Here is a 22,500-nt window from a genome sequence, read left to right on the forward strand (position 1 = left end):
TAATCACCATCAATGTCAAATAACATTAAAAAAAAAAAAGCTTCTCAAGACAGTGATGAGGCTGAGTAATTCCTTGATTGTTAAGTATTTGCTTGGGAGTTGAGCTTAGCTTGAGATTTGGTTGGGCAGGGATCCACCCTCCTCCTTGCTACCCCCCCTATGGAGCTGCTCCAATTCTTCTTGGGAGGTACATGAGCAACTCCAAGTGAAAAGAGATGAACTTAGTGAAGAGGGGTAGTTAAGCCTCACTAGGCCTCGGCTATGTACAGTGCCTATAGAAAGTCATCATACCCTTTTGAAATAGTTACTTTTTTTTCTCACAGCCTGAAATCAAAACTCATTTAAAAAAAAAATCTTTTCCAGTTTTTTTTACAAATTTAGCTGTACAACATCAAAATAATGAAAAAAAAGTGTGATACCCAGTGATACACAGTGATACCCAGTGATACCCAGTGTGAAGCATGGTGGGGGTAACATTATGTTGTGGGGATGTTTCTCTTCAGCAGGGACTGGGCAATTGGTCAGGATAGAAGGGAAAATGGATGCTGCCAAGTACACCCACATTCTTAAGGAAAACCTGCGTCCCTCTCCTAGACTACTGAAGATGGGCAGGTCATTCGCCTTCCAAAACGACAATGATCCTAAACATACTGCCAAAAGAACAAAGCAGTGGCTTAAGGATAGGATGGTGAATATCCTTGAGTGGCAAAGTCAGAGCCCTGACTTAAATCCTATAGAAAATCTGTGGATTGACTTGAAGAGAGCAGTCCATCGCCATTCCCTACAGAATTTGACTGAATTTGAACATTTCTGCACGGAAAATATTCCCCTATCTAGGTGTGCAAAGCTATAATAGAGACATATCCAAACAGATTGATGGCTGTAATGAAAGCAAAAGGAAGCTTTACAAAGTATTAAGTCAGGGGTATGATGACTTTTCCAACCCCGTTATTCTAGTTTTTATTTTTTTTATTAATTTTCAGAACTGTTGACTTCTTTTTCATTATGTTGATGTTGTACAGCTAAATTTGTAAATACAACTGGAACAAGATTTTTTTGAAATGGGTTTTGATTTCAGGCTGTAAGACAAAAAAAGTAACTTTTTCAAAAGGGTATGATGACTTTCTATAGGCACTGTATCTTTATGTTGCTCTGATTGTTAATGAACTCTAGATAGATTGCTTGTACATGGATGATGAAGTATTAGAAGTTAAATGCTTCAGTTTCTGATGATCTGGACCAGGGGTGTCAAACTCATTTTTACCGAGGGCCACATCAGCCCAATGGTTGCCCTCAAAGGGCCAGATGTAACTTCTAAGATTTGTAGCACCAGCCACAAAATCTCTAGCATTGGTAAAACTTCTAAAGTCGAGAAGAGCAAAAGGTATCAGCATGACATGTTCTTTTTTAATATTGTTATGTTTTGTAAAAACAAAACACCACTGTCAGTTCCATACAGTTTGACTTTTCAATGAGGGTCACTGGTCAGTCAGGAAGAGATCATGCCATGGATTCTTTTTTTTTTTTCATATTTCTGAGTTTTTAGATTCGAGTATATTCAACTTTACTGTCATTGCACGAGTGAAATACCAGTAACGAAATGCAGTTTTACATCTAGCAAGTGGTGCAAACGAGTAGGCTAACTGTCATGTCAAAAAGTGCATCCATATGAAATGCGTCACTAGCCTACACCGTTCCATACACATACAGTAGAAGCGAACGGTCCCGGTGGACTTTTTCTTTGAAGTTTTAAAGTTGAAAGGTGTTGTGTGGATTCTATGTTGTTCGTTTTAAACTGAAATGAAAATGCAAAGCACCAGGGCGATTACTACAAACTTCTAGCATACCTCTGCTTGCCTGATATGAATGCACCTCTTCTCGGTCAGAATAGGCTTATTTTCGCTTTTGGCCAAACAATCACTTGCTCGATTAGCAAGGATTTGGAGCTGGATTTTTTGGATAATAGGACAACACACAATTATACATGCCTTTTAAACGTAGACGTAAACGTATCACGTAGTTTACAACTTACATCGATTCCCCTCTCAAAGAAGCACACGCACTTCAAACAATCATGCGTTTCACAGGCAGGCTAAACCGAGCGCGTAATTTAGGCGCTCCGTTCGCTAAAATACTTTAGAATACTGGTCTATTTTGTTTTCACACACACGTTGCTATCACATCTGATGTAGCCAGTTGCACTGATCATAGAGGAAGGTGTTTGATGTTGCCTCCCTGTCAGTTTCACATTCGTGCATTGTATTGCAGTGTATTACCTATAGGCCTACGCAAAAACTGTATCGGACCTTTTAAGCTCTCGCGGGCCACATACTGTATCAGACCCTTAAAGCTCTCGCGGGCCATATGAAATGACGTGGCGGGCCGCATCTGGCCCGCGGGCCTTGAGTTTGACACCTGTGATCTGGACAGTTACATTTTTCACTTAGATTAGTAACTTTGAAAGGTTCTACATAACCAGGTGAAATGTATGAATGTAGCTGAGCCGATATCTTGATGACATGGAAACTTCTGATGTGTTGAGGTGATGCCCCATATGTTCTTGAACATCTTTATTACCCAATTTGTGTGTTATTGCCGCCTAAGCTAATCAAATGATTTGCCTTTTGAAATTGCTCATTACTGATGTAATATAATGTCCAGACATTATATCCATTTTCCTAAGGGATTTTTCTTCCGCCACAAATATTGACCCTGTGATGACGTAGCCACTTAAGTGGACGATTATTGAACAGATATTAAGTTAGGATGAGTCATAATGGGATGTCTGCATTTGATTGTGTCATCCTGCTCTTCTTGAGTCTTTTCCACTCAAATTAATTTAGTTCCACTCAGACTTTGGCTGTCAGCCCAGCCCAGGGTCTTCTCTGAAGGGAGTTGAGAGTGCTGGGAAGTTGTTGCTTCCTGTCAGCTTTGTGTTTGAATGGCCCTTCTTATTGTGGACATCTTTATTTTCTATCTCATGAATTTTCCTTTATATCTTTCTGTCATTATGGTTCTCTTTATATCATTATGACAAAAGTTTGTTGATATTATCAGGCCCCAGCGAGAATTGAACTCGCGACCCCTGGTTTACAAGACCAGTGCTCTAACCACTGAGCTATAGGGCCTTCAGGAACCCTTGGAGGTAGCATTGACATTTAAAAGACACACCTTTGGTTGGCTCCACACCCAGTACACATGACCGGAATGAAGAACAAACATTGAAGGACTATCTCCTGTTTGTCCAGAACTGACTCTGTCTAGAACAGCTATGCCTTGAATCTGTATCGGGAGATTTTATGTATATTTTCCGAATAGACTTTCTTTTTTTCCAGAATATAGGGCATCTATTCATTCTTTGGGTGACCTCATCAAACATACATTTTCATCTGCCAATATGTCCAAGATCCAAGGTTCAACACTTAAGATCAGGGGTTGTTATGAGTGTCAGTTCTGAGAGTATGCTGAACTTGTTGGCAGAACTCATGCAGCTGATGACCTTGATGAATATCTTGCAGCAAAAGCTTGGGATGTCCAGGCCCCAGCGAGAATTGAACTCGCGACCCCTGGTTTACAAGACCAGTGCTCTAACCACTGAGCTATAGGGCCATGCCTACTGTAATTGTGGTAACCTCTACATGTAAACTGGCATACCTTGGGGCAGGCTCCGCCCCCATCTTTTCTTAGCTAATGGGCAAGGACAAAGACATTTTGTTTCTCTGCTGACGAAACTGTAAGCACAAGGTTTTATGCCATGCCTGCCATTAATAGTATTCTTCCTTAGTCCCCGCTGTCTAACTGTCTGTGTTCTGTGTGTGTGCTTAAAAATGATGGTGTTTGTACAGTCTTGGCTCTGGAAATGGAAAATAAAACAACACTAATATAGTCATACACAAATAGCAGTTCAATAAATTGAAGTAAGGAATATAATTTGATCAGCTTTTAAGCCCAAGTCTCAACTTTTTCCAAAATCACAAACTACAGAGTATAGGGTAAAATGATTAGCTAGTGGTCTTCCTTACCAACAATATAAACGTATCAGTTGGTGTTTCTCTGAGAAAATGTTGTTACAGCTAGGCTAACTGTGAGGTCCGAAATGTGAAGGTCATCACCCCTCATGACCCCAGGTTTATAAGACTAGGGATACATAATGATATCTATTTAGCAAAGGAGCTTTGTGCAATTCTATATTAATCAAGTTTTCTTCACATCTCTTTTTCATTGACTTGCATTGTATTTGATACAGATACAACACAGCCAGGCCATTTTTTGCCAGCACCATTACTTCTGTGGATATCTGGACAATACAGAACATAGGTGTTTATAATATACATGTCAAAATGGTTGTTTCTTCATCTTCTGTTGCTGTTTCTGAGCCAATTTCAAATGTTTCAAACAACAACTACAAAAAAATCCACACAGTAACTTAAAACCTGGAAAAGGCTATAAGTCAAAGGCTATAAAAAACCTATAACTTTATACTCCAAACATAGAACATTGTTAATTATTTCATACAGTTTGTAAAAAAAAAAAAGTAGCATCTGCAACTGGTATTCTTAAGATTTTGACTGAAGCATACTTTTTGCTGATTGATATACTGTTCAGATAGGATATGACTGAAATCCTATCCAGGATAGCTAATGGAGGTGTTACATCACTGTTTGGGGGCTGTCCCTTCAGTGTTTGTGCCGGCCATTTGCAGTTACCTTACTTTTCCACCAGTCCAAAATTTGCAGGTCAATAGGCCCCAGCGAGAATTGAACTCGCGACCCCTGGTTTACAAGACCAGTGCTCTAACCACTGAGCTATAGGGCCTTACCATGTCCAAGTAATGTAACCTTCACATTTAATAGACACACCTTGCTTGTAGATTCCACACCCATGACAATTTGGCTGATGACGACAAGGTTTTTTCATTATTGACATACAGTAACTGTAGGCACAACCTCTTCAGCCAATGGTTGTTATTACATTGGCTCTGTCATTGAGTCCTCTGTCTAGCTGTCCATGTGTATGCACTCAAAATCGCTCTAATGTTCGTAGTCCTATCTTTGTGAATGGGAAATAGTTGCTCTAGTAGAGCCATGCTATTCCAGCCATCTGATATGGTGCTTCAGTACTGGGATCACAGAAGGGAGGGATTTAATTGGCTGTTCAACCTCAAATTAGGGCTGTGCAATTAATCGATTTTAAATTGTAATCACGATTATGTGTTTAAATCGAAGTTAAAATGTGAAATTGTAAAATAGATTTTTCACTTCAACTAGGGTAAATACAATACTTAGGTTTGCAAGTGTTGAATTTTGTGGCAAAAGTTCAATCATTTTTCTTAATATTAATAATTAAATATGTGTGTATGAATGTATGAATGATCAATAGTTAACATTGCTTAATAAGAGCAAGATTTGTGCTTGAATCCCAATGGGGAAATTATTTGCAAAATAATCAATAAGAAACAGCATATTTGAAATAATTTCTTGCCTTTTGTCATGTCACAAAATAATCATAATCGAAAATCGGATTTTGAGAAAAGAAAATCGAGATTTTATTTTTGGACAATTTCGAACAGCCCTAGCTCAAATATCAACAGCTTTGTACAAAATTGCAGACCAGACAAGTAGAATGAGCAACCAGTGTAAGACAGTTATGGGTCTCCATTAGTTAAACAAATCAAAAGTCATTATATTTCATTATATATTTTTTAAAAATAAGCTTTTGGTGCCCTCAAGATTTGTCTAGTGTTGAAATTTCACCGGTTGATGAGCTATTTCATGTAGGAGCGGGTAGGAGTTGTCTGAATTCCAGGATATTGGATTACCACTAGTGTTAACTAAGCAGTGGCAGTGCTACGCTGCTAGTTATGGACTGTCCACCACCAAGTCTGTGTGTGCACAGTAGTTTGAGAAGAGCAGTATGATCTTATAATTAACTGTCCCAAAATTTGCTGGTGAGCAGGCCCCAGCGAGAATTGAACTCGCGACCCCTGGTTTACAAGACCAGTGCTCTAACCACTGAGCTATAGGGCCCTGGCTTCTGTTAGTAAGGTAATGTTCACATTTAATAGACACACCTTGCTTATAAATTCTACACCCATGACAATTTGGCTGATGACGACAAGGACAAACAAGTTTTTTTCATTACTGACATAACTGTAGGCACAACCTCTCAAGCCAATGCTTGTTGTTGTTACATTGGCTCTGTCATTGAGTCCTCTGCCTAGCTGTCCATTCTGTGTATGCACTCAAAATCACTCTAGTGTTTGTAGTCCTATCTTTGTGAATGGGAAATAAAGAAGCCATGGTAGACCTATGCTATTCCAGCCGTTTGATATGTTGCTTCAGTACTTGGATCACAGAAGGGAGGGGTGGAACTTGATTGGCTGTTTGAGCTCAAATATCAACAGCTCTATCCAAAATCGCAGACCAGACAAGTGGAATGATCAACCAGTGAAAGACAGTTGTGGGTCACTTTTCCATTAATAATAAAAAAGTTGTTAAATTTCAGAAAGTTTTTTTTTTTTTAAATGTTGTTGCTCTCAAGATTTGACCTATGTTGAAATTTCACCAGGTGATAAACTATGTAATGGAAGGGGGGGTAGGAGTTGTCTGAATTCCAGGATATAGGATTACCACTAGTGTTAACTAAGCAGTGGCAGTATTACTCTGCTGGTTATGGACTGTCCACTGCCAAGTCTGTGTGTGCAAAGTTTGTATTTACAGTCTGACCAGTGCAGTACGATCACATATTTAACAGTCCAAAACTTGCCGTTCAGTAGGCCCCAGCGAGAATTGAACTCGCGACCCCTGGTTTACAAGACCAGTGCTCTAACCACTGAGCTATAGGGCCCTGCTTGTTGTTCCTGCAGTTAGGTACAGTATGTATAGCTCTCAGCTGAGTTCCACACCCATTTGGTGAAGGCGGAGCAGAAGTTGGTTTTCCACAGTGACGCTGCTCTGTAGTGCTGTGTAATTTGCAGTCTGTAGAGGAGAGGTGGTGAGGGGGAAAGAGACAAGCTCTTTTACCTTTCAAAGCCTTGTCTATCACTTAATCTGTAGTCTAAGGTTTCTTTGCTTGCGTGAGAATAGTTGAGTCTGTGTGTGTGTGTGTGTGTGTGTGTGTGTGTGTGTGTGTGTGTGTGTGTGTGTGTGTGTCTGTGTGTGTGTGTGTGTGTGTGTGTCTGTGTGTGTGTGTGTGTGCTGTGTTCACTTAGCATGTGAATGGGCTTGTTTGAAAAGAGCTTTCTTCTTCTATTTAGGTGTTACTTTTAACATCTATTCGTCCATCTGACTCTTGTCCAAAGGGTTTTCTCAAGAGGAATTTTCTGGGATGTAAACTATTTATTTGCCAGTCTTCTCACATATTCAGTGTTCACAACAGATAAACACAAAGAAAAATGTCATCAGTAGACCATCTGTATTGACATGTACAAATCTCAGCCTCAGATGGTCAACAATCTGCTACAGACCATGTTGTACTCATAAAGTAAGACATGCTAAAAATATGCCAGTCAAAGGACTGCATGTGTTCTTCTGTAAAACATCCATGGATACACTTTCACCAATGGAAAACCGACCATGGTAAAAAATCTGACAGACCGTAGACAGGTACTAACTTCAACTACCTCAGTGTGTAACTAAGTAGTCAAGTCTATGGACCCAGTGATCTAACTACTGAGCTTTGGAGGAGCTTTTGGCCCCTTTGTTCTGTTCACAATGACTCATTTGATGACACTCACACACTTGCTTTGGCAGTACAAGTGTATTAGTACAAGTACTATTTGTCAAGCCAAAAAAAGCACCTTTTGAATTTGAATTTGAGAGAGAGAGAAAACTAGTTTTTTTTAGGTCATGATGAGTAATTTTTACGATATGCCTATGTTGAGTCATGCTGTACAGGCAATGTCTTCTGTAATGGTTATGCTTGGTTAACCTTAACACGACCTTTGTTCTGTGAAAAACGGATCGCCATAGGCTAGAGATGACATCATAGCGTCAGCTCCTGTTGGTCTTTGGTCTTTATGTTCCCAAGAACTTCTCTTGGGAGTCAGTTTAGCACTGCTGTCAACACTGATAGGGTGAATGGTTAAATTATGAGAACACAAAGACACATTTAAAGATAACACGTCAGCCAGGCCGGCCCAGCATGTCAATCACATTCTCAAGAGAGTTCTCTCCCTCTGGAAAGCCGTCTTCATGTGTTAGTCTTGTTACTGTGTTGAACAGCTTGATCAAACGGCTGATTTATTGCTCCTTTATATTGTCAGTACTTTACTTGTACATCCAATTTCTCTATTCTCTTTAAATGTCTCTCACCAAGTAATTTCACGATTTCTCTCTTTCTCTTGTTTCTCTCTATCTTGCTTTCTCTCTCTCTTCCTCTTATCCAACTTTCTCTCTCTCTCTCTCAACTTTCTGCCTTCACTTGACATGTTAGCTGGGCCACGTGTTGATCAGCTGACTTTCATGTTGGCAGAAGAGGATAAAGTTGCGCTAGTGTAAGCTGAATACCTCTCTGACATACAGGGAGGGGAGGGTACAGACGCACACAGTAAACAGCTTGATGTTTTTACCATGTCAGTGCGTAAGCACGTGGGCCATACCAGTCAGAAGTCAAGAGTCATAAGACAGGTTTGTATGTTCCTGCATGATTAGAGCAGAGTGTGTGAGTGCTGTTTAGCTTTATACTGTGGGAAGAGAGAGCCTTGTTGTCAATAGTGAATGTATTCATTTCAGCTGGGGAGGCACAGCTCACTCTCAAGTGGGCACATTAGCATAGCAATGTTAATGGTAAGATAAGTAGTCTGTCAAGAATGGAAGTACTTTGACACTTTAAAGCACACTTTATAGCACTGGAATTGCTGTCAATAGCATTACAAAATCAACCTGATAGCAAAGTTGTCAAGCCTTGAAGGGCTGTTGAAAAAGGTTAACTCATGGTCTTCTGATTCTTCTTTTTATGTTTTCCATATTAGATAAGGTAAGAAAACCTCACCAGTAGGCTACTGTGCGTTTACTTTAAGACTGCAGTTGACCTTTGAACTTTTTATGCTTCTCTTCTCTCAAGCTGTTAGACTTTATGGAGCACTCAAGGACAGTAAGGGAGGAAGATCAATAACCACTTAGACCACATTGTGCCCAGTTTCAGATCCATTACTCAGCGTCTTACGTTTCCTGTTCTTCCATTATTTGCTCCTTTCTCCATATTTTGTTCTTTCCTTATCTCTTCTCTTTTCTCCTGTCCCAATAATAGGACTTGTGTTTGACTTGGTCTTTTGTTTGCCCTGAAAATCAGTCTGGAAAGAAGTAACGAGTCAACCCACAATAACAAACCAGCCCCCTGCTTTGTGTTCCAGGGCTTTCATGTTTAACAGTTCGACATGTAAGAGCATTCTGCTGAGTAAATCTCCTTTTCTGTAGTTTCTCATAAGCTGCTTTCGTTTGAACATGTGGCTTGATTTGGGTGTCACAGACATGTTTTATAGAGCTCAGTAAACATAGCGGGGCTGTTTGAGATTTATTATTTGGCTGGTGGCGGGATCGGTTCTGTAGCAAACTGTACTAAAGGAGAGAAAAACTAAATTAGCCTGCCATGTCATTGTGTTTCAGCACAAACAAAATGATGTAATATTGAGCAGAGCCAAAGGGAATGTCCTTATTATAAGACATGTGGTTTCCAGTAAATAAATAGGCCTGTAGGCAATCTACATGTCTGAGGTTGATCCAGTTGTTGTGCAGTATACTGTGTATTTACAGTCACAATTAAATTCAGCCTTTGAATTGTCTTCCAAAACTAGATCTAAGAGTTTTTTTCTTCCATTTTTCTATCCGTTTCAAATGACTCCAGTCGAATGGATTTATGAATCCAATTACAGAGCATTTCCGCCGGTGAACTTCTCTGTTGAAACCGTTAATTTCCTTGAAAGTTCAGTACAGGGTTCTTTGTCTCATCTGTAGATGCACAGCAACACACACACACACACACACACACACACACGCACACACACGCACACACAAGCGCACACACGCGCTTCTCCAGCCCGGCATCCTGCCCTGTCTTGTGTCTCTTTATGCAATGCTGATCTGAGCATCATTACGAGGGCTGGACAGTGCCAGAGTGAGTAGCTGTAGAGGGAGGCCAGCACACACATTATTCACACGTTCTGCACGCACACTCTCACCATTGACAGCCAATCTGCCCTGACTTCAGAGTCCAGAGCAGAGGGCTGAGTGAAGACAGAGAGAGAGATTTGAGATTGGCCCAGTCCAGCCTGTATCTTTTGCACTCCACGCACTATGTGTCACACTCCCAGGCTCCCGCCCGCCTGCCTCCCTGCCTGCCTGCCTGCCCGCTGCATGCCTGCCTGCCTGCCCGCCAGGGTGGGGCTCCATCAATATTACAGCACCCTGTTGGAGGCCAACTGGCACTAGCTGCAGAACACACACATACAGACACACACACGCACACACAGCCCGACACGTGGGGAGGAAAGACATGCCAGAGAACGTGTCTGAATGAGTCTGAAGGAGCTAGGAGGTCCCTCTCTCTCTCTGCGTTAGCTGACCCTGCTGCTGGCCCTTACTTCCACGGAACTCACGTTAGCCTCAGCAGAAGGGAAAGGTAACGCTGGATTTTCTAACGGTCAATTGTTTTTTGGGTGCTCATTCAGTCAGAGGAATCCGTTGTTCAGGTGGCGGTTCTGAAATGTGTTGTTCTTGTTCTCGTGCGAGTTTGGACTCTTCTGGCTTCTGGGGCGAGGAGGGTGCTGTAGCGAGGCACTGCCCAGGCAGCACGTGCATGGGAGGGTGCTAACCTAACCTCGTTGCAGCTCATTTGATTAGAGGCCAGGCCACTAATGGGCAGTTAGGGCCTCCCCGTGGGAAGGGGGCCTCATGATCCATCCAGCTGTCAACGGTGCTCTTAGTGGCCCGTTACTGTTACACAAACCGTGGACGGTTTGTTGGTGCCATGGTTTTTTGTTGGGTTGGAAATTATTTGGGTGATGAGTCACATGTGGTTTGTATTTGTTCACTCAAAAAGATAAGGCTCGCTTGCTCAGTTAGCTGACTGGATTGCGTTTGGCGAAGTGTGTGACCTTGTGTGACCATTAGCTCCAGCAAGTAATGAAATGAACAGTGAAGGTTTTGTTTAGAATCCCAAATGTATGGATGCAGCCGTTTAATAATGGATTTTCCTTTGCACAAGCTCAGGTCTACTGCATCTGCAGTTGGAAGACAGTGTGTGTGCGTGTGTGTGTGTGTGTGTGTGTGTGTGTGTGTGTTTCAGTGAGTGTGTGAGTCTGTGAGTCAGTTTTGGGGGTTGAGGGTGGAGATACAGGGTGCAACTCTCAGTCTTTCTCTCTTTCATTCTCATTCTTTTTCTCTCTCTCTCTCTCTCTGCGTTGGCACAGTAGCCTACATAAGGAGAGGCCGGTAGGGGTAAGCACGAGTGGCACTGTCAGGTTTGGGTAAAGCACTCGTGCAGAAAAGTCGCTGTAGGGTACTGTTGTGTCCTGAAAACCTGAACACACGCCCCCCCTCCCCCAACCCCCACCATGGCCACTGTCTGCCCATTCCATCTCCAATGAGCTCTAGTGTGGCTGACACTCAGGCACTGCTGTGTCTAATTGATTAGAGGTTCACAGCTACCCTGTACTTACTCTCTCTCTCTCTCTCTCTCTCTCTCTCTCTCTCTCTCTCTCTCTCTCTATCTCTCTCTCTCTTTCTTTATGTTCTCCATAAAGTGTGTGTGTATGTATGTGTGTGTGCGCGCCTGCGTGTGTATGTGCGTGCCTATTATATGTGAGTGTGTGTGTGTGTGTGTGTGTGTGTTGTGTGCTCTCATCCAGTTGCTGTTCAAGAATGTCGGTCTGTGTTTGGATTCGTATTGCTGGAGTGTGAGGTTCTGTGTGTGTGTGTGTGCGTGCACTGTATGCGTGTGTCCATTTCCTTGACATACTTTCACAAGTGGCTTTCCACACTTTGCTTTCCCTTGTCCTCTTTTTTGTCAGCAACCCACCCCCCCTCCCCTTCTCCCCTTCTCCCCTTCTCTCCTGTCTGGCAGTTGTAAACACTCCCTTTTAGCGTGTGGGCAAGTTGCCATACTGAGTGACCTGGCCATGAATCTTTTAAAGCATGCTGCGTTGATGTATCGTATCGCTGTGTCACGGCTAGGTAGTAACCCTGAGCTCCTGAGTAAGAAATGGACATTGGAAAGAGCCGCAGTAGGCAAGACTTAAAAAATTAGCAGCTTTATGTGCTAGCATTAAGATAATTGATTCTCTCTCTCTCGCCCTCTCTCTTTCTCTCTCTCTCTCTCCCCCACTCTCTTTCTCTTATTGCCTGTCATGAGGGTAATGAGTTGTTCAGTGTACCCTGGAGGGAACCAGGTCCGAACCCAATCAGCAGAATTACTCCACAGTGGTCGGAAAAGCAGGCCTAAATGGGCTGAAAGCAGCTAATGTTCAATTACTGGATAACCCAGCCAAGCTAAGCCTTAGCAGTTCCAGGGGATTAGTGTTCCAAACTGGCAACATAAATTCTTGTCTTCATACAGTCAAGACATTGCAGTTCTCAATGGGGCAACAAATGAGAAATTAATAGCTTCCATACCACTGGTCAAGTTGCTCCAAAAAATGTAAAATACATTTTTTTTTAAAAACTGCATACATTCAAATATAACTCATTCTCTCCCTGCACCTCACCACAAACTAATCTAAGCAATCTGTAGTGCAAAAGTCCAATCCAGTCTGAGGTGTGAGGCTGTGTGGGCCTTGTGTGTTTTTTGAGGCAGTGGGTGGGTGTCGGGGGCTGGACGTTACTCACAGAGAGAGAGAGAGGCCTGACGACAGATGGTGTGCTGGGTCATTCATCACACTGTTGCCATGCTTACCCCATATCTGTTTGCACATGTGCCTGGGTCTGCCCGCTTACTTAATCTGCTGGCCGCTGCAGTTGTGATGTATTTAGGTTATAGTTGCTTGGTCTCTGGTGGCTGGGATTGTATACTGGGACTGGGTCACTTGAATGAATTAGCGGAAGAGTGAAGAAAGAGAGAGAGTGCAGAGCTTATAGAAAAGCACTCCCATATTGTTTTTTTTCTCACTTTTGCTCTTTTTTTCCCCTTCACTCTGTAGCTCTGGCCATACAATGGGCCACTTTTACTCCTGCTCATTATCTTCTCTCTCCCTGCATCTTAAGTGGGGGGCCATGGAAGTGTGTCAGGTTTGGCAAGGGGGGATGGGAGGGGGAGAGGGGGAGTGGGGGGAGTGGTCGCATGAACTGGACTGGTCTGAAGAAGGGGAGGAGGAGGAGGAGGAGGAGGAGGAGGAGGAGGAGGAGGAGGAAGAAGCCCTCATTATTTTCTCTTCCTCCCCACCATCTCACCTGTCCAGCCATCCATTCAGCCACCCAGCCACCCAGCTGGCCATCGTCCACTGTGGAGAGCAGTGTGCGGAGAGCATGACCAGAGAGGGAGTGGTCAAGGGAGGGAGTCGCTTCAAAAACACTGATACATTTGGGAACGAATCCTCACACCACATAGAGGCTCACTTGTGATGGAGGGGTAAAGAGGCTTTGGCCATTGCTGCTGTGGATGACCTGATTACCATTGGCTGAGGGGGATTAGAAAAGCCTCGTTCTGTCAGTCTCTCTCTCTCTCTCTCTGTCTCTCTCTCTCCCTCCCTCTCTCTCCCTCGTCCTATCCTCTGCTTGTGATGTGTGACAGTAACAGTGTTATCAGATAGTGGAGGATATTTGGGTCAGTATGTGACTAAGGGTCACAGTCCCAGTGTCTTTTACTATGACACACAGACAGAGATGGGGGGGTGTACACTCATGCACACACAGACAGACACACACACACACACACACACACACACACACACACACACACACACACACACATTACACTCATGCTCACACGCACACAATTATTGCAATGATGCATGAAGATCTTCCTCGAGATGGGGGATTCCGTGCCTGTCTGGGTCATGGGGTGTGTGAGTGTGTGTCTGTGTGTGTGTGTGTGTGTGTGTGTGTGTGTGCATGTAAGTGCATGTAAGTGCATGTAAGGGAGAATTTATGAGATAATATGTCTGAGAAATGCTGGAGAGAGCATTTCTTCATGGACTGCATTGCTGAACAATATTCAGGCTGTATGAGCCATGCATGTGCAGTAGTAAATTATGAAAGGTGACACATGTCATGAATATTGTTTATGGTCCAGCAGCATAGCTAATTTATGTCACGCCGGAGAGACTGCAGGTGCATGACCTTCACTGACTGACTGAAAGCAAATCATTGAGAAAGAAAGTGATGGAATGTTGTGATGAATGGAAATGGAGCAACACACACACACACTCACACACGCACACACACGCACACTCACACACGCACGCACGCACACACGCGCGCACACACACACACACACACACACACACACACACACACACACACACACACACACACACACACACACACACCATGTAAATTCCTACAAGCCTGCTCATTCTCTCTCAATCATACATATCCATACCCCAGAGTCATTTTGTGTTCTTTTTCTTCCTCTATTTGTACATTTCTGCCCCACAACCTGCATCTCTAAGCTCCCTGCAGAGAGAGAGAGAGAGAGAGGGAGGGAGGGAGGGATGAATAGAGAAAGAGAGGGATGTCTCACGTGTCCCTCTCTCCTGTACTCTCAGCATATCTCTGTCACATGCATCTGTCAGCATTTAAAGTCTCTAGTGCTCCTGCTTAGGATTTCCCATTCCCTTTCGTTTAGAAGTGCAGGGCTGTCTTGTGTTACAGTTCATTCATCTCTCCATCATTCTCTCTCTCTCTCCATCCCTCCCTCTCTCTCCCTCTATTTCTCCTCTTTCCTTTAAGAGGGGATTACTGTCAACACAACCCCCTTTTTCATGGTCAGGCGGTCACGTGATGCTCACTGGGATCAGTGGGCTCGGAATCTCATGCCTTTGTTTCTATAGAGGCACACTTAGCCTGTGTGTGTTCGGCCATGAACCTGTGGCATTGGGATCAACATTCGCAGCCACTCAAAACGGTTTCCTTTGTGTTTGACTAATGAACCATACACAGTATGTTTTTCTGTTTGTGTGTTTGGTAGTTTATGTGAGACCATGGCCATATATATATATTCTCCCATGAGTCTTTGGTGTGGTGCATGCGTGTGTAAGGTATGCTAAGCCAACAGTGTAAATCCACCCCCGACACACACGTGAACTCATGACCTCGGTCCCGAGAGCTGCGGTCTGGTGGCTGTTCATTCTGTAGGTTGGCGTGCTTTGTCCCTTCGTGCGTGCTGTACAGTACCTAACGAGGCCACCTCGTAATGCTCCATTTATGGATATAGAGAGGGGAAGTGAACAAATGGTTGAACGACTTCACGGCCCTACTTAATAGTAATGTTCCCATAATTTCATTTCCTTTTTCTCCTAAATAGAGAAGAATGCATAACCACATGCATGGAAATTGAGCTGTACTTCTATACTGTGCTCAGTGCTGTATTCACATAATGACCCAGAGGATAGATATGGTCTCATTGTTCACAGTTCTTCATTGGAAATTAGGAAATTATCGTTGTTTGCAGTTCTCATTGAAATGAATTTCTGTTTGCTGTCCAAAGAGCATATTTAATATTTGTTTATTCAAGAAACTCTGGACCATAAAATCTCAGCCCTGAATTACCTTTAATTTCATATCGTGTCAGCTGTGCTACTGTAACTGTCCGTCTCCTCCAACATCGTGCTCTTTATGTATTATGCAGTTAGTTCATCTAAATGTCAGATGCCTTGTTTGAAACAGGAGGTCTTTATCGCTGGCAAAGGCTCAGACTAGCATAACACAGATATACTGTTTCCTCAGGCTGATTGTGACATTTGTATTTCCATTTGTTCAGCCTTGTCTTTTGTTTTAGCAGGAAGTCAGCTAGAGAAAGCTATCGTCATCTCAATTTAAACGTTTGAATGAGGGTGGTGATGAAATGGAATATTAATGTTAACATTGTAGAGACATTTAAGGCATTTTTATAGTTTGATAATTAAGTTTATTTTAGCTTTAATTGAGTTAAGTTTTAATTAACTCTCCCTTTCTCTGCCTCTTTTCTCGCTTCTTGTCTCCAGGTCATTAGACACCTCACAGCTCCATGAGTCAGCTCACTGCTGATGGAAGAGAAGGCGTCTAGTAAGCCCTCCATGGTGTCCAGACTGCCTAAGTTTGGTGCCCGCCCGCCGGGCGGCACCACTGTGCCAGTTGCCAATGGCTCTGCCCAGGCTACGCCTAGCCCGGAGGGCAAGAGCGAACCCACCGGCAAGCCCAACGGCCTTGTCCGTGCCTCCTCCTTCTCGCTCAAGTGGAGGAAGGAGAACGGGAGCCCTGTGCAGCCTGCCAGCCCAGAGCAGGGCTCCGCGCCTGGGGAGAAGGTGGAGCGCGGCCGAGGGCCTCCTCACGGCTCTCCAGGGCCGAGAGAGATCAGGAAACCGGGCACTCCTATCACCAAGGCGCGACGCTTTGGCGCGGTGCCGGTGACCATCAGCAGCCCCAAAGCCATCCCCAAGCAGGCCTCCAAGAGGAGCCCGAGTCCAAAGCCCATGCCAAAGCAGTCCCCCTCCAACCGCCCGGCCAGCCCCCAGATCAACGGATCCAGGCCGACCCAGAACGGCTCGTCCTCCTCCACGGGGCCCGGCAGGGGCTCTGGTCTGCTGCGTCCGCGGGCCAGCTCCTCGTCCCCGCGCAGCTCGCGGGACGTCCTGTCCCAGTCCAGCGACAGCCTGAAGACTCTGGCGATCTCGCCCTCCTCCTCCGACAGCATGGTGCGCTCCCAGAGCTTCACCAACTTCAAGCAGCTGCCCTCGCCCAGCGGCGAGGTCATCCCGCGCTCCTTCTCCTTCAACCGGGCCGTGGAGCTGGCCAAGCCGCTGGCCAACACCCAGCTGCGCCCGCCCGTACTCCGGGCCCCGCACGTCCACGCCAACGGCCGGGCATCCGGGCAGCAGCAGCAGCAGCAGCTCAGCAAGGGGGGCTTTCTCGAGCGGCCCTCGGCCTTGGGTGCGGCAGGGTCGGCGACGCCCCCTAGCGCACTGAGGAAGCCCCTCCTGCCCAACTGCGTGCTGACGAAACCCTCCGGCCTTGCCTATCGACTGACGCGGTTAGCCGGGAACAAGCCACAGCGCCCTCTGCTGGCTGGGAGGATGGCTGGTGACGGGAAGGCGGAGGAGGGCAGGGGAGGGGATCCTGCGACTGACAGTGAGGTGTCGCCAGTCACTTCCCCCGACTTTTCTGCTGACAGTGACAAGGTGAATCTCAATGCACTAATCCTTCTTCCCTTGATTGGATTGACTAGATCCCAATCCTGCATCACTGAACTCTATATTAGTAATTGTAGCTATACATATAATAATAATGATAACAATAATAATAATAATAATAATAATAATGATAATAATAATAATAATAATAATACTGTTATAATAATTATTGTAGTAAATATAATATTAATAGTTGTATATTGTAATATATATAATAGTTGTAGTTGTATATTGTATTACTTTCATTTTCAGTATGAACAGCACTGGGAATATTGTCTTCTTACTCTTTAACTGTTGTAAATGTTCTTCCAGGTACTTTGTCCAGATAACCCTTCCGAGGACCACTCTGACCAGAGGGAGAAGGACCCCAGTCTTCCGTGTCCAGGGGAAGGGTTGGAGGACATGTCCCTTTCATCAGCATCCTCCCTGGACCGAAACGACACCAGTGAGGAGTTCCTCGATGACTTCGATAACCTGGGAGACCAGTCACATGACGGCACGCCTGACAACAGGCAGCGGTTGGCAGCGTCCAGCCAGGCGCGACTCCGCAGTTTCCTGAATGAAACCATGGACTGGACAGGTATCAGCTTAGATTGGAAACACACACTGCAGACTATAACCATTACTGTGTATTGCCCATTAGATTCTCTCTGAAAAGAGGCTGTCATTAAGTCAGTTTTATCGCCATTGCCATCCATAGATGCCAGTACTGCCAAGAATTTAAAATGAATTTTCCTAACAAGACAGTGGTCTGCAGACCTTATGTTGAGAACCATTAAATTGGGGTAGTCACGGAAAGTGATGTCAAAGTGGAAAGGTGTTATGTGGAAACCATCAGAGTCTACAGCGGGGCTCTGGCAGTTTTTTTTATGATAGCACAGGATACACTGTTGCAAACTCCTGCAGTGTTATCATGGCTCTTAACCAGTAGCCTTTACTCAACCAAATCAGTGAAGACTGTTGGATGATACTGTCAGCCTCCTTTCTGCGCCTCCTAAAGTTTCTTTTCGCATAACCTTTTTAACCTCTGTGGAAACTTTACATTAAAGCACTCGTGACGACCCCTTATCATCTTGCTATGTTCCCCCAGGAGGGAAGACTGATTATGGGGTGCAGGCTCCCCCCCATGCCCCCCTGGCCGAGTCTCCGGAGCCCGACTTCCCTCCGGGCTCGTCTCTGGAGCTGTCGCCGTCCAACAGCTCCGGGGGCACCTACATGTGGGACGAGGAGGGCCTGGAGCCCATGGGCCACAACTCACACTGCTGCGGCAGCTATGACTCAGAGGGCATCTGTGGGGTGAGCACTCATGCACTCGTGTACACACACTCACTCACACCTCCGTGTACACACTCACACACCATAGTTGCAAACATACGCACGCACACACACACATGCACGCACACATGCATACACGTGCACACACACACACAAACACACACTGACACAGACACACACACAAATATGCCCATACACATGAATACACGTGCACATGCACACACAAACACACGCACACACACACACACACGCACGCACACACGCACACACACACACTCAGACAGACACACACACACCACACAGATACACACACATACGCACACACGCATACATACACGTGCACACACACACACAGATACACACACATACTCACACACGCATACATACACGTGCACACACACACACACACACACACAAATGCTGTGCTTATTGTGTAAGAAGAGAGGGACAGAACAATGGAGGCTCATCATGTAAGCCACAGTCTAATAGCCCAATCACAATCAAAGAGCCCAGGCAGAGGGAGCTAGGAATTGATCTCCACGTCTGGTAACACACACGCGGCTGCACACATGCAGCCCTCTTACGTAACACGTCCACTGTGCACTTGTAACCTTGCTAATTCTTGCGAGGTGCACAGAGGTTAATCTTAAGACGCTGTGATCAAGCCCTTTGTACTCTCCCTTTCATCTCGATGCCAAGCTCAGCTGTCCCCTGCTGATCCTCGTGCCCCGGCCCCTGCCAAGACCTCAACGGTCCGCTCTGATCCGGGGTTGTGTTCGGACCTTCCCAGTGCCAAGGGTGCCCCCCTTGGCACAATCTAGCCCTCCAGCCTTCTCGCTTTCACCTGTGGCACTGCCCCGGTGGCTGGTGCCTAGGCGCCGGGCAGGAGCCTAAAGCACTGCCTCTGGCTGCCGTCCTGACGCTAATGAGCGCTTAGCTTCCAGCCTGACCACTCGTGACGAAGCACAGCACACCGGCCAGAATCACCTGCTCACCAGACTGTGATGTTGGGGGAGAGTAAATATGTGTGTGTGTGTGTGTGTGTGTGTGTGTGTGCGCGTGCGTGTGTGTGTGCGTGTGTGTGCGTGTGCGTGTGCGTGCGCGTGCGTGTGCGTGTGCGTGTGCGTGTGCGTGTGCGTGCACGTGTGTGTGTCTGTGTGTGCTAGTGTGGGTTAGTTGTAAAGGGGGGATTAGGGTGAGGGTATATGCCTCAGTGGTGGATGGCGGAGAGGCGTGTAGATGAATGGGATGTCGGGGCAAGGCGCTCAGTGGGTGAGGTGGTTGGGAGGAGCTGGGTTGGAGATGGTACTCTCTCAGGAGTGGATTAACGGGCCGTTGTCGCTCCTTGTGCCGCCTGCCGCTGCGGATATGCTGATTGGCTCTGAGGAACCTATGAAGAGATTAATGGGCGGAGAGTTCAAATGTTAATCAGCTTTATGTTTTTTCCCCCCTCTAACTGAGAGTGATTTAGAAATGCCAACCTATCACATGGCTGTATGCTCTGTTGCTGAGGCCTTGTGGCAGAGAACACGTGTGTGTATGTGTGTGTGTGTGTGTGTGTGCGCGTGCATGTGCATGTGCGTATGTGTATATGCACGCGCGTGTGCGTGTTTACATTTGTAATGGTTATAGGTTAGAGGTGGCTTGATTTCATATACCAGCCCTGTCCAACTGCCCGTAACTACAACTTCTGATGGCACAAAATGTCACTGACATATTAAAACGATAAATGTGCCATGGCATGTGATTAGACTGTAATGAAATAACTCCATAGTTCTTGAAAGCTAAATACCATGTGCTCACCCACCCTTTTGTCTTCAAATGAAATTCAAGTGCCCTTTCTAATGGTTGGTCCAACCATGACAGAGTTGGTTGGAGACTGACCTCTAGTGGACAAATTGATTCACTACATGTATTTGGTTTGTTAATGAATGTGTTGAAATATGTTGACATTTTTACCTTTCTACACATTGTTATGACTAGCAAATTCTTAATGCAATTTAGAAGATTTTAACATTTTGGCCATGTCCAATAGGCATTTATTATAATAATTAAACCTATGGGGCTGTGAAAACAATGTCCCTTCAAAATCAATATAAAAACAAAACACACTAAAACATCACTTGTGATCTGCACCAAGCTAAGGAATCAACTTTCCTACACGATAGACATCCATACATAGGACTGCGGCTCTGTTTTAGCCCCAGGCTAACCGTTATTGTCTGTGAGCATGAGGGAAATGTGCTGAGTCAGAGTGCTTAGCTTAGCGTTACTAGGGGCCGGGAATGGATCCGTCCGCCGTAAATTCCAAATGAAATGGAATGCTAATAAATGATGGCCTGCGCATGGCCGTGATTTGAGTTCTGTAACAAAGAGGCTGTCAGTCTAATGCTTCTGGGTAGCACACATTAGGAGTTTTGCCTCAGTTCCAGTAATAGGCTGTTGTTCACCCATGGTTCGACTATGCCCTGTACTGAAAGGGTTTTTTCGCCCCTTTCTTTCTTTCTTTTATAACGTAAGCTCTTCTCTGCTGCCAGTAAGAAATAAAACATTAAAGAGGTGCAGGAGCAGTGGAGAAGAAGAGACAGATATTTTATACGTTATTCTCATCAAACACATTCTAATTCAAAGTGAAGAGTGAAGAGTGAAGACTCCATTCTCTCTCTCTCTCTGTCTCTTTCACTCTCTCTCTCTCAATACCCTCCATCTTGCTATTAATCTGTTTTTCTGTAGCATCAGTGCTTTTTTGCCTCTCCTACAACCCACACATATGCACCATGACTTATGGGATCCAAGCCAAGTGGTTGGAATTTAATGAATAGTACACAGCAAAGCATTCTTTACCTCTCCCAGTCTCCTGACAGCGTGTGGCGGAACAGTTGAACCTCCTAATTAGTGTTCCTTGTGTTGCAGCTGTACGGCTGCCGCAGAGAGCTGCCTTATGTTAAGTGTATGTAGTAGCTTGTCTGAAAGCAGGCAATTTATGTAAGGCCTGACAGCTCTACAGGGCTTGTTGCTGTGATTGTGTAGATTGCTCCACAAAGACTTGAGCCGAGGGATAACCAAGGGCTGGGGATGTTATTACTTTGTTTCATAGGAAAATTGTACAGCCCTCCACCCTCGACCCCCCCAACCCCCACCCCCTCCCACCTCAACTACCAATCTCTTTACAAATGAATGGCAAGGAGCCGAAAGTGTAGGTTAGGGGCAGGAAATTAAATATGTGCAGTTACCAGTGTGTGCCTCAAGGGGGCAGTATGTTTCTTCATCATGAATTCTTGGAGCGGAGTGGAGTTGTCTGGTCTTCCATGTTTATCGAATTTTTCGGCTGTTTTACATTTATTTTTGGAGGGGGGGTGGGAATCTTACTTTCACTCAATAAACCAACTGCATAAGGTGCAGGCTTTAGTCAATAGGATTGATCCTACTGGCCATCCATAGTCCAAGCCAAAGCAAAGTATAAACTGTGTATGTGCCTCTGGGCCTCTCCAATAGGAGCAGATTGCAGCCTCTTGAGTTTTGATCAATCAGGAAGAGGAGGCGGCTGAACTTATTTGACTTGTTATGACTTTTTGATAGCCAACCATTTAGTGCTTTTCTCCTTAGGCCATCTCTTATGAATGTAGAATTTGTACGCCATTATAGAGACTTGCCTCCCTTGTGCCAGCTCAGCAGATGAGTGCGCAACATTTCATTGTGTACCTCGACGGTGTCTTTTTTTCTCTGTCTGTTGTTTTTGAGCACCATTAGGCAAGCACTGGGCTCTGGGTACAACATGGCCTCTGCCTCTTAAAGGTTTTCTAATGGCCTGACCACATTAGGAGGACAAGGGGGAAAAAAAGAAGATAAAATGTTATTTGTTTACTCACCGTGAGAACACAGCTCCACCACTGCGAGGTCTTCTT

General features: G+C 45.0%; 1 protein-coding gene and 5 non-coding genes across 6 annotated transcripts in view; 1 reads left to right on the forward strand and 5 right to left on the reverse strand.

Annotated features, from left to right (window-relative positions):
- Nucleotides 1-22,500, forward strand: part of ccser2a (coiled-coil serine-rich protein 2a) — a 59,192-nt gene that overhangs the window by 5,856 nt on the left and 30,836 nt on the right. The window contains exons 2-4 of the mRNA XM_062519745.1: nucleotides 16,136-17,308; nucleotides 17,633-17,900; nucleotides 18,411-18,616. Coding sequence (XP_062375729.1) covers nucleotides 16,178-17,308; nucleotides 17,633-17,900; nucleotides 18,411-18,616 — 1,605 coding nt within the window. The 5' untranslated portion in view covers nucleotides 16,136-16,177. The remainder of the gene's footprint in view (nucleotides 1-16,135; nucleotides 17,309-17,632; nucleotides 17,901-18,410; nucleotides 18,617-22,500) is intronic.
- trnat-ugu (transfer RNA threonine (anticodon UGU)) lies at nucleotides 3,056-3,128 on the reverse strand. The gene has a single exon. It is a non-coding gene; the product is annotated as a tRNA-Thr (tRNA).
- On the reverse strand, nucleotides 3,537-3,609 carry trnat-ugu (transfer RNA threonine (anticodon UGU)). Its single transcript has one exon. It is a non-coding gene; the product is annotated as a tRNA-Thr (tRNA).
- trnat-ugu (transfer RNA threonine (anticodon UGU)) lies at nucleotides 4,743-4,815 on the reverse strand. Its single transcript has one exon. It is a non-coding gene; the product is annotated as a tRNA-Thr (tRNA).
- Nucleotides 5,954-6,026, reverse strand: trnat-ugu (transfer RNA threonine (anticodon UGU)). The gene has a single exon. It is a non-coding gene; the product is annotated as a tRNA-Thr (tRNA).
- Nucleotides 6,774-6,846, reverse strand: trnat-ugu (transfer RNA threonine (anticodon UGU)). The gene has a single exon. It is a non-coding gene; the product is annotated as a tRNA-Thr (tRNA).

Source organism: Sardina pilchardus, chromosome 18 (genome assembly GCF_963854185.1).
Source record: "Sardina pilchardus chromosome 18, fSarPil1.1, whole genome shotgun sequence".
Classification (NCBI taxonomy): Eukaryota; Metazoa; Chordata; class Actinopteri; order Clupeiformes; family Clupeidae; genus Sardina; species Sardina pilchardus.